This window comes from Lutra lutra, chromosome 16 (genome assembly GCF_902655055.1).
Source record: "Lutra lutra chromosome 16, mLutLut1.2, whole genome shotgun sequence".
In the NCBI taxonomy this organism is placed as follows: domain Eukaryota; kingdom Metazoa; phylum Chordata; class Mammalia; order Carnivora; family Mustelidae; genus Lutra; species Lutra lutra.
In genome coordinates this window covers 22,423,465-22,434,473 of record NC_062293.1, presented here as the reverse complement: position 1 = coordinate 22,434,473, position 11,009 = coordinate 22,423,465, and the positions used below count along the sequence as shown (strand labels likewise).

The 11,009-nt window shown below is 56.7% G+C and overlaps 1 protein-coding gene across 1 annotated transcript; it reads right to left on the bottom strand.

Annotated features, from left to right (window-relative positions):
- Nucleotides 1-2,572: 2,572 nt before the first annotated feature.
- On the bottom strand, nucleotides 2,573-6,943 carry NEUROD2 (neuronal differentiation 2). Its single transcript, XM_047707692.1, has 2 exons — nucleotides 6,614-6,943; nucleotides 2,573-5,452 (listed from the first exon to the last, which is right to left on the bottom strand). The coding sequence occupies exon 2, from the start codon at nucleotides 5,445-5,447 to the stop codon at nucleotides 4,296-4,298; it is 1,152 nt and encodes a 383-aa protein (XP_047563648.1). The 5' UTR covers nucleotides 5,448-5,452; nucleotides 6,614-6,943; the 3' UTR covers nucleotides 2,573-4,295.
- Nucleotides 6,944-11,009: the final 4,066 nt, after the last annotated feature.

The window sequence follows — 11,009 nt, the reverse complement described above, 5'->3', positions numbered from 1 at the left end:
AGACACCCTCCAGATTGATCCTGGGGGCAGCTTCAGGTTCCACAGTCCAGGGGTTGAGCTATGCCTGCTAGTACGTGCTTGGAGATTCCGCTGCTCAACCTAGGGCAAGGAGGGCATCCTCTCTTGGACTTCTCCCCTTGCCTCCTCCCTCCCACTGTTCTGGCCCCTTTTAGCTTTCTCTGCCCCGCCCCCCCCCCACACCTCCTTCTGTTCCTGGAGCTTCTCTCTGTGTGTGCATGCAAGCAGGAGAGCCAATGAGAGGAAACGACCTGTGAGGGGGAGCTTGGGGCCGGGTGTCCTCATGCATCTTCTTCTCCTGCTCATCTCACCATCTCACTGGGGAAGTTGAGTGTTGGAGAGGAGGGTGATGGGAGAATAGAGCACAGCCAGAGTGCAGGGAGTGTGGGGGAAGGGTCAGGAATTGGGAAAGGGGTAGCTCAGGTAGCTGCTGGAATTCACGGAAGCGGCGGCGGTGCTCCAGATCCCCCCCCCAAAACGGGGCACCCCCAGCCCCCTGCCAGCCCAAAGTGACCACAGACTCGGTGGCCTGAGAGTCATCAACATCTTTCCAAAGGATCTGGAATCCAGCTTCAAAAGCCGAATCGTGCCGCGTGGAGTAGCCGGAAGAGGGAAACGTAGGAGTCTGTGATCTGGCCAGGGAAGCCACGTGGAGGGGTCTTTTGCTTCCAGCCCCAAGCCACCTGGATGCTACCCAGCCCGGGACTTCAGAACGCGTTCTAGGAAACAGGTTGAGTGGGAGAGAAGCCCAATTAACCTTGTTTCCAGGGCAGGATAAGACTCAGGCCTTGGGATGGGTGCCGAGTTCCTTTTCTCTCTAGTTGTCCCTGCCAGGCCTGTCCCATGCCATGAGCAGACCAGACTCCAGAACTGAGTCTGGGATTTGCGCCTAGCTTCATACACCATTTGAGAAGTGGGGGAGAAAGGTGGGTCAAGTTCTTTCTCCCAAGAATAGGGATGATTCAGAGGTTTATTAAATTCTCTTAGACCACCAAGAGAAGTGAATCCTAGGTGGAAGGAGGCAGTTCTTAATCTCACTTTAGAGATATGATCCTATAAGAATTCTAGAATGAAATTTTGAGAAGATTCCAGTGAAATTCTCCAAAAACTAGGCAAGAATTCTGCTCAGAATTCCGGTCGGGTGTCGGAAAGGGCCTCTCTCTGTGCGGCTTAAGCAGCGTCCCTCTGCAGCCAGAATGCTCAAGACTGGATGAGAGTCAGCACCTAGGAGCGGACAGCTCCAAGGCCCCAGACTCCGGCCACCAGCAGGAGTCCTGCGGTGGAGGAGAGAGGGCATCGTCTCCACTTAAGTGGTCACTTAAGGGGGACGCTGAGCTGAAGGTCAGACAGTATAATCCGATCTACCCTTTCACATTTAAGGCTTCCTTCTTCAACTACCTTCTCCTTTCCAGATTTTGTCAGGGTGCTCTCATTTGGGGGCCTGGAATCCAATCTTTAAAAGCCTTAGCATGCCTGACCACAAGTTCCAGCCCCAACAGCAACCCCCGCATTTCAGCCCTAAAACAAGCAACAGTATTTGTGTATGTTTAAAATAATTTAAGTAAGCCGTGTCAGTAACAGCTCAGTTTCAGTATTCCTAACCGTGTTCAGGCTTTGGGATGGTGGTCTTTGGGATTTAGACCCCCGCCCTTCCAAGTATTCCAGGGGTCCAGTGGGCACCGGTGTCTAAGGGAAGGTCCTTTCAGGGAAGTCAGTTCAGAGATGCCTATGCCCCTGAGGCTCAGAGAAAGAAAATTCTGGGCAGAGCAAGCTCTTCTGCGGTGTCCTTCTTCTACCTTCCTAGACTGAAGGTATCCCTCTGTCTGGAGCTGCACCAGGCAGAACGGAAGCTGTCCAGGTATGCACCAGGGGTTTCCTGCTGTCCTGTCAGGGGAAACTCATGGCGACCTCAAGCTCCATTCTTCCAGGTGAGCACCTCCATTCTGACCCCTCCTGTAGCTCTGGGAACACCTGCAGCCTCGCCAACATTACTACAGATTTCAGCATTCCTGAGACTAAAAAGGGCTGATTCCCCTGAGTCCACTGAAACACAAATTTAAAACCAAAAAGACTCCCTGCTTTAATAGTTCATCCTCATAACCTTATAATTTTTTTTTTTAAATATCCCCGTCTGGTTCAAATGGTTGTCTCTTTATCTCTATGCACTTATTTTTTGCAACAGCGGACAGAGGGTTGTAAAAAGACTGGCTGCTCCCAACTGGGTCGTTTTTTAAGTGATAAAAAGATATTTTGTTCTCAAAGGAGGTGCATGTGCATGTTTGGGAACTGAAGGAGTGTAAGGAGATTAGTGCAACGCTTTGTGCTAGGAGCGTGTGTGAGTCTGTATAAGGTCTGGGAGGGGCAGTGAGTGTAGCTGTTTTGGTGCCCAGTGGACCGGTGTGACAGAGGTTATAAGGTGGAAATCCCACTCGGCAATGTACAGGGTAACTGTACCCGGCCTCTGGACAGTCACTCGACTCTGTGTCTCCATCCCCCAGAGCCCCAGCTCAGTCCCCCAAATGAAATGAGGCCACCGTGAGAAACCGGGTCCGGCTTTGCATCTCATTTACATAAATATTTATTAATCGTCATTAAACTGAACAGAAACACGCAATGCACTTCGGGTGTCCGACGGGAGTTTCATCTTCTCTACAAGAGGAAGGTAAAATTGCGTGTGAGTGTGTGGGTAAGTGTGTGGGTGTGTCGCCTGTGGGTTTGCATTTTTTGCATCGTGTATTTGGATGCCTGATCTCCTGCCTCTGGTGGGGAGAGGTTCTCCTTTTGCCCCTTTCTCTGGGAAACTTCCAGAAAGAGCCCTCAGCCCTCTCCCTGCCCACCTGCTAGCCAGAGCCAAGAGGACGCCTCAGACAAAACAAAAACAAAAACAAAAACAAAAAACAACAAAAAAACCTCTCCAGCCACCGGAAATCGCCGGGCGCCTGGCGCCCACCGAGGCACATTTGGGCAGGGGCGGGGCTGGCCCTAGGTCTTGGTCTCCACCCTCAACCCGGGATGAGGATTGCTTGCAGGGAGCGAGGGTTCCGCGAACTCTCTTCCCTCTGCCCCCAGACGCCCGCGCGGGGCCTTGCGTGTGCGTGCGGTGTAGTGTGCGTGTGTGTGTCTCTCATGCAAACCCTCCCTCCCCAAACCGACCCCCCCAACAGTTTGCCATTCCATACAAATTTGGAAACAGGTTTTTAAAAAACAGCATGACGCACAATGGGGACGGGGCGGAGGAGGGCAGTGGCACTGGGGCCCCAAATCTCCGAGTCACTGATTGTAAGAACCTGGGGAGGGGAGGGGGCGGCGCCGGCCCCCATTTCACCAAAGTGCACAGATCCGCGCTTGGGCGGCGCGGCCCGCGGGCCGGGAGGGGCATCCCGGGGCCGGGCCGGGCCGCTAGGCTCTGTCAGAACCTCCTTGCATAGATATTTGTGTCTTTTTATTATTGGTAGTAGTATTTTTTGCCTTTTATTGCTTCTAAAAGTTCTTACTGCGTTTTCTCTCCGATCCGGACTCTGCGTTCGGCCTCCGTCGCCTCTCAGCTTTTTTTTTTTTTTTTTTTTTTTGTATGTTTGTTTGTTTAAAAAAAGGAAAAGGGAAAAACGGATTCTAGTTACAAATTGTCTTGGCCTCTCTCTTTCCTCTCAATCCACACTTCCTCCCGCCAAAATTAAACTCACAAAACGCTGAGACTAGGGGTTGGGGAGAGGGCGTTCCAGGTCCAGACTCGGGCGCCCTGACTTATGCCCTCTTCAAGAAAGAGGGGGCGCCCGGCTCCTTTCTGCCTCCGCAGCTCGGTGTCTGTTATAATAATAATAATAATAATAATAATAATAACGATGATGATAATAATAATAACAACAACAACGACAACAACAATAGGGGGAAAACAGTATCCCACAGCTCAGCTGCCCCCTTGCCAATGCCTTTGGGCCTGCAGGGGGGAAGGGGAGGAGGAAACCTAAGTGTAGGGGTTAGGAAATGTGGGGTGGTCTCCTGGGAGTGCCCTAAGATGGGTCCCTGGAGAACCACCTCTGGGAAAGAGGAGGAAACCCCTTGGGGAGAGAGAAGGCGAGTCCCCTGGGGGAAGCGAGGCCCCTGGGACGGGCCCCCACAGGTAAGAGGACTGCACTGCCCAGGAGAGGGTCAGTACCGGCGGCCCGCTCCCCGCGCCCGGCGCCAGGATAGGTGGGGGTCCCCTTGCGCTGGGAGGGGGGACTGGGGGCAGGGTGCGGGCAAAGGCAAAAGAAAAAGAAAGGGGCAGGCGCGAGGTCTCAGTTATGGAAAAACGCATTGAGCTCCTCGTACATGGGGCCCCGGTCGTGGTGAAGGTGCATATCGTAAGACAAGAGATTCTCCGAGTGGACGCCCCCGCGCACAGCCGACGAGCCGAAGACCAGCCCGTGGCCCGTGGGCCGTGAGCCGGGCAGCGCCGAGTAGTGCATAGAATAATGGTAGCTCTTCTCGTGGTCGGGCGACGAGTCCTGCTTGAGTGAGAAGTTGCCATTGAGACAGAGCGGGGGGCTGAGCGGGCCCTCGTACTCGGAGCTGTTGTAGTCCGGGCTCGCGCCGCCGCCGCCCGCCGCGGCATACAGCGTCTCGTAGGCGGCGCAGTAGCCGTGGGTCCGCAGGGCGTGCGCCGCTCCGCCGCCCAGGCCGCCCGCCGCCTGGCACTGTGCGCCCGCCAGGCGCGAGCACGGGTACGGGTAGGGGTGCATGGCGAACGGGCCACCCGAGCCATGGAAGCGGCCCGTGCCGTCGGCGCCCTGCTCCGTGAGGAAGTTGCGCGAGTTGAGCTGCAGGCAGCCGGCCACCAGGTTGGTGGTGGGCTGCGACAGACCCTTACACAGCGTCTGCACGTAGGACACCAGGTCGGGCCGCTTGCCGGAGCGCAAGATCTCCGAGAGCGCCCAGATGTAGTTCTTGGCCAGGCGCAAGGTCTCGATCTTGGACAGCTTCTGCGTCTTGGAGTAGCAGGGCACCACCTTCCGCAGGTTGTCCAGCGCCGCGTTCAGGTCGTGCATGCGGTTGCGCTCCCGCGCGTTCGCCTTCTGCCGCCGCAGCTTGGAGCGCTCCAGGCGCGCCTTGGTCATCTTGCGCTTCTTGGGCCCGCGCTTCTTGGGCCGCTCGCCCTCTGCCTCGTCCAGCCCTTCCTCCTCCTCCTCTTCCTCCTCCTCCTCGCCCCCCAGCTCGCCTTCCTCCTTGACCTCGGCCAGCGCGGCCTCCGGCACCTCGTCTGCACGGAGAGGGACTGGCTTGGCAGCCCGGGCGGGCCCCGGAGCCCCGGGCCCCGGCGGAGGCGGCGGCGGCGGCGGCGGCGCGTCGCCCTTGTCGCTCCTCGGCTCGTCGTCGTCGCCGTCGCCCCAGCTGGCGAACTTGGGCACGTCCGAGAGGAGACCGGGCTCGCTGAACAGGCGGGTCAGCATGGTGCCTGAGGGCGCCCCGCGGGCGGGAAGGGGAGACAGTACTGAGTGAGGGGCGCGCTGGGGTCACGCCGCCCCCCTCCCCCAACCTGCTTCCACCCCCGAGTCCGGTGTGGGTTCCTGCCCAGGGGGCCCGGGATGCCCACCTCCTCCGCCTGCCCCGCCCAGAGCCGGCCCAGCCCTGCCCCGGCGGCCCGCCCGGGATCTCGGCCCAGGCCCTCTCCCCAGCGCTGGGCCCCGGCTCCGCCCCTTGCCTGAATGAGGGGCCGCTGCCCGCGCTCAGGGCTTCTCGGGGTCAGGGCAGGGACCGAGTCGGGGCTTTAGGAAAGCGACATCTTCGCCGGGGGAGGCGGCACGGTCGTTCTGAACGCCGGTTCTCCTCTGGCGGTGGAGGAAGCCTGGGCGGCCGCGGGTGGGGACAGCTGCCCCGCTCCGCGGCTCTGGCGGCCCGGGCCCCTCGGCCCGGCTCCCCCACCCCTCCCGCGGCTCTCACCCCCACTCTCCCTAATCCAATTTGCAACTTGGCCGCGCGCCGCCCTCGGCTCGGCCCCCACCCCCGCAGCCCAATTCCAGGGCGGGAGGAACGCTCTTCTAGCCGTGGCGTCCCCAGCTCCCCGAGCCGGCTCCGGGCGGCGAGGACCGAGGAACCCGGGCGTGGGGAGGAGACGGAGAGAAGCGAGCCCTGTCCGTCTCTCCTGCGGTCAGGGACCCCTTTCCCTCCTTCAAACTGCCTCCCTCCTTCACGACTCTTCAGATCTCGTTGTATTTCAGGGTTGATGAGGGAGGAGAATCAAATTTGTTTGCTGTTTTTTCTTTTTTCTTTTCCTTTTCTTTTTTTTTTTTTTTTTTTTTTTTTTGGTGGTAAGGAAAGGTCGCAGGTTCCTCTGGGACAACCATGGGGGGGGTCCCCATCTCAGTCTCTTCATTGCCCCCCCCATGATCCTGCTTTTCTCCCCAAACCCATCGCAGGCAGAGACACCTCCCTCCGCAGCCCCCTGAGCTGCAGCCCCTAGGGGAGAGGGAACTCAGGACACCTCTGATGCCCACCCTATGAAGGGGCATCCTCCCAGGAAAGGGGGATTTGGGGACCCGCTTGTCGGCCGAAGCAGCCGCCCTCCCCCACCCCCCCACCCGGCGGGTCAGATCCAGCTCCCTTTCGGACAACTTACCTCGGAGAGGAGTCAAGGGGAGAGGGGAGGGGAGGGGGGGGGAGGGGGGCAAGAGAGAGAGGGGGGAGAAGAGGAATCTTCTCGCTTATTTCATTGTTCCCCCATCTTCAGGGAGCGGGGGCAGCGGCTCCTCAAGGCGGCGGGCGCCGGCGTCTTCAGAGCGCCATGCGAACCGCGGAGCGAGTGTGGCATCTCTACCAGGCGGGGTACCAGCCTCTATGCCAGGCCATATGGGCTTGGCACGTCACGGGCAGCAGCTATCACATGAGAGACGGTGATTGGCATGCGTCTGCATTGGGGGAGAGCCGGCTCCCCCGGGACCCGCCGCCATCTGTCACTCTCTACTCCAAAAAAAAAAAAAAAAAAAAAAAAAAAAAAAATTAAATAAATAAAGGAAATAAATAAATATCTCTGCCGCCCTCCCCTCCCCGCCCAACGCAGGGAAAGCAGGGATTGAGAGGGAGGTGGGAGGAGTTGCCCCCCTCAGATATAGAGCCCCCCACATGGGAACAATGGGGTGGCAAGGCTGGAAATTAGGGGTGTGTGGTAGCCCCCAATTCTATGCTCCTTCCAGGGTCCTGCTCTGTCCATTTCCTCCCTTGCAGGCCCCCAAAGGTGGGTCAGGGACCAAATCCTCAGGTTTGGAGAAGGGACCTCTATGCTTGCCCCCACTCCACAGGAGGATCCCCTCAGCCACAAAGGGACAGCTGAGGCCCCCTCCCAGGGTGGGCGTGGGGGGCGTCCCTGGCCCAACCCCATAGGTAGATGTTGGCACCATGCCATCCCTCATCCCTGTCTGCCCCTCCCCCACCCACCCTCACGCACACACAACATATGTGGCTGAACGAAATTCAAACCAAGGGAAAGACAGAGAAAAGGAAAGACTTGCCTGGATGTCTGTGCTTCTGCATGGGCGTGTGTGTCTGTGGGGACATGTGTGTATATCTGTGGAGTCAGCCTATGGGAGAGATTTCCTTGGGTGTTTGGGGGCATATGTATGTTGAAGTGGGGGTGGAGAAGAGCCTCTGGAATAACCCTAAGCCTGTGCACCCCCCACTGGGAGTGAGGGAGAGGGTCTCAGTCCGGATTCCTAACCAGAAATCTCTCACTCATCGCCCCCCCACCTCCTCCCCCTGCTAGACAAGCAACCATCCCACCAGTGGCTTTCTCTCCTGGTCTTCTGACTTATTAAAGGGAGGAGGAGGGGGCTGGGCTGGAAATTGCCTGAAATTCTTGGAGAAGACTCAGCATTCTCTTACCCCTACAAAAAATACTGAAAATACTGAAGCTAACTCCAGCAGGCTTGAGAGGGACAAAGGGGAGGTGGGTCAGACAGGTGTCTTGATAGAGAAGGTAGAAAATTTCTGTTTTCTCTTACAGCTCACCTTTCAGCTCTCTCACTGGGCCAGACACAGATGCAAATGGCACAAGTTGAGGGAGGTAGCTTGATACACGCGCGTGTGCGCGCACACACACACACACACACCCCTGTTCCTCACCCCGCAGTGCAGAAAGTGGAGAGACATCCTGACTCAGACAGATCCATGAGTGTGAGCAGGTAATCACAACCAGGTGAGAAAGACCCTTGCCCACACCCCGATTCAGCATTTGTGTGTTTCAGACCCATATTTCCTGTCCCTCCCCAGCCTCTAGCTTACACAGACAACTTCAGTTCTATCTTCAGCACACACACTTTGATGTCAACCGCGTGCCAATCGCTGTAGTGGCGCAATGACGAGCAAGGCAGGGCTTTGCTCTCAGTCTGGGCAGGGACTGTTTTTCTCCCACAGGGAGCCTCCAAAGGGGACCTTGGGCTGGTAAGACAAGGATTTGGTCCTTGGTAGAATGAATTAGGTTTTGGATCAAGGCACATAAGATGGCTAAGGAGACCTTGGAAAAGGGGGGCTGGTGCGGTCTGAGGCTCTCAGGGATAGTTGGCCAGGAACTGAAAAGAGCTTCAGAATGAATAGCCCCAACTTGTTTTTTTCCTGTGGCCCAGAGGGGGACTGTCTTGCCCAGGAACACACCAATGGAGAGCAGAACCAGACCTAGAACGTAGGGGTCTAACTCCCAGCCAAGTGCTCCTTCCACAACCTCACAATCTGTCTCAGTGTTCGACCAAGGCTGAGAGGCCAATGCTAAGTTCTCCACCATTCATGCGTGGATCTTAGGTCTGGGAAGGTAGAATCCTACCTCTGGCTGATGGCCTAGGGTGCTCTGGGCATGGCCAGAGGGAGAGGCCAAAGGATAGGCCTCAGGTGGGGCAGAGACTCAGGAATGCCACCCAGCCCCTCTCCAAATGTGAGCATAGCCTCAAAATCTTTGCTGTCGCTTTACCAAGGGTGAGGTCTTCAATCCTGACATGGAGTCCTTCTCCTCAAGGCCCCCGAGCCATATGATATTTTAGTTACATTCACACACTTTGGGCTTTGATTTCTGCCCAACCCCACTTACTAGCATCCAAGAATGCTAACTACCGTGAGCAGGTTGCACACTGTCTCTCAGTCTTGATTTCTCCATCTGTAAAATGGGGATAATAATACTGCACCTCGTAGAGCTGCTGTCAGTACTAAATGGGATAATACATACAATGAGGTAGCACAGGGCCAGCGATATCGTGAGCATTCAATAAACAATTAACATCTCTTATTTTTATTAAAGCCCTTTGTAAACTGTAACGTGCTCAACCGTATTAATTTCTTACACATACCCACACACACATTCAGAATGCTTTGTCTATACAGAAATTGAGTTTTTGTTGAATTAATGGGGGAATGAACGGATGAGTAAGTGAACGAATACTTCCTTGGGGGAGAGAGACCCCCTCTGCCTTCTCCTCTGGACACTGAGGGAGGGGTTAAGCCACCAGGGGTCTCGTAGACCCCTACCACCTTTGCTTTCTGCTCAGGGCAGGAAGCCATACCTTGCTCAGGATAAGGGGGTCTTTGGGAAGTCTCTCCATCTCTCCCGGTCTCCTCTCAAGAATGACCTCAGCTCTCTGGGTCAGAGAAGGCCCTCTCAACCCCCGCCCCCGACAGGAGGAGGTCTGGGGGTGAGGGGTGGGCACACTGGAGGGTAGGAGCAACTTCATCCCTCTAGGTCTGTTTCCTGCCCCTGTCTTTTCTTCCTTCAGAAAAATGGAACAAGTTTTTCTCACTCGACACGTTTCAACTTTTTTTTTAGAAGATACAATAAAAAACAGGGGAAAATTGGAACAGAGGGAGGTGTGGGATGGGCCAGCCCCAGACATAGGCTTGGAAGAGGTACAACACACACGTGTCCACATCCACACGAGCAAGCATGAACATACAGAGACATACATGCTTCTCTCTGTTCACCCAGAGATGCGGAGATGCAGTAACGGAGAGACAGAAAGAGCCAGAAATGGAAGGAAGGAGACGGAAGGAGAAGGACACCCAGAGATGCCATCTGTTCCTCCCCCTGGCATTGGGGGAAGGGAGTTGGTGAGGGGACTAGGCCCCTCTGGGTCTCTGAGAGGGAAAGGGGAATGGTGGGTACCTCAGCCAGACCTATAAGACTCCCTTTCTGCTGCCCACCCCCATGGAGGGAGCTGGGAGCTGAGGGTCTGAGGTTCCCATGGAGACATAGCCCCATCCCAAGGGAGGCCACAGTCTGGGCACCTAAAATGGCTGCCTCAGAGGGGTGGCGGCCATTTTGTGCAGGCTTAGGTCCTGATGGGGGGCAGGGGGGAGGCAGGCAGAGAGAGGGAGAGGGAGGGGACAGGTCATTCCTGAGCAGTCTGGGGGAATCTGGCTCAGGGGACAGGATGAATGTTCTGTAAAACTGCTCTCATTACACCCCCTGCTCCACCAAGGAAAAGACATACACACAGACCTGTAAAGGCTCCACTCCATTCTGACACCCAGAAGGACACCCAGCCAGCCACTGCCGCCCCACCGCCACCACCACCATGCCCCAAATAAGACTGGTGGGGGCAAGTGTGCTGGAGCAGGAGACTTGATTTCCCACCAGAGTGCCAAGCCATAGGGAGCAGGTGGATTAGATCCCAGGGGTCCCTTTTCTGGCTGAAGCCATCTAAAGCCATGTCCTAGGGCGGCCCTCCACTGAGGTGGGCAGGCAGGTGGAGAATGAGGGTGGGAGCATGGGGAGGAGGGGGCAGCCTGTTCCCCTCACCCCCACCTCGAGTCTGAGGGGACGGGCAGGAATTTGGAGATCCTCTGAGGGCCCGTGCTGCTGGCATGAGCTGTGCTGTGGGGGGAGGAGGAAGGGGAGGGGGCAGGCTGGCACTGCCCAGACGGCGCCTGTTCCATCAGCTTAGGATGCTCGAAGCTTCCTCCTGAAGCATAAGAGCACCTGCCACCCTCTTCCCCAGCTCCCTGCCCCACCTCAAGTCCAAAAGGGCTTTGGGGGAGGG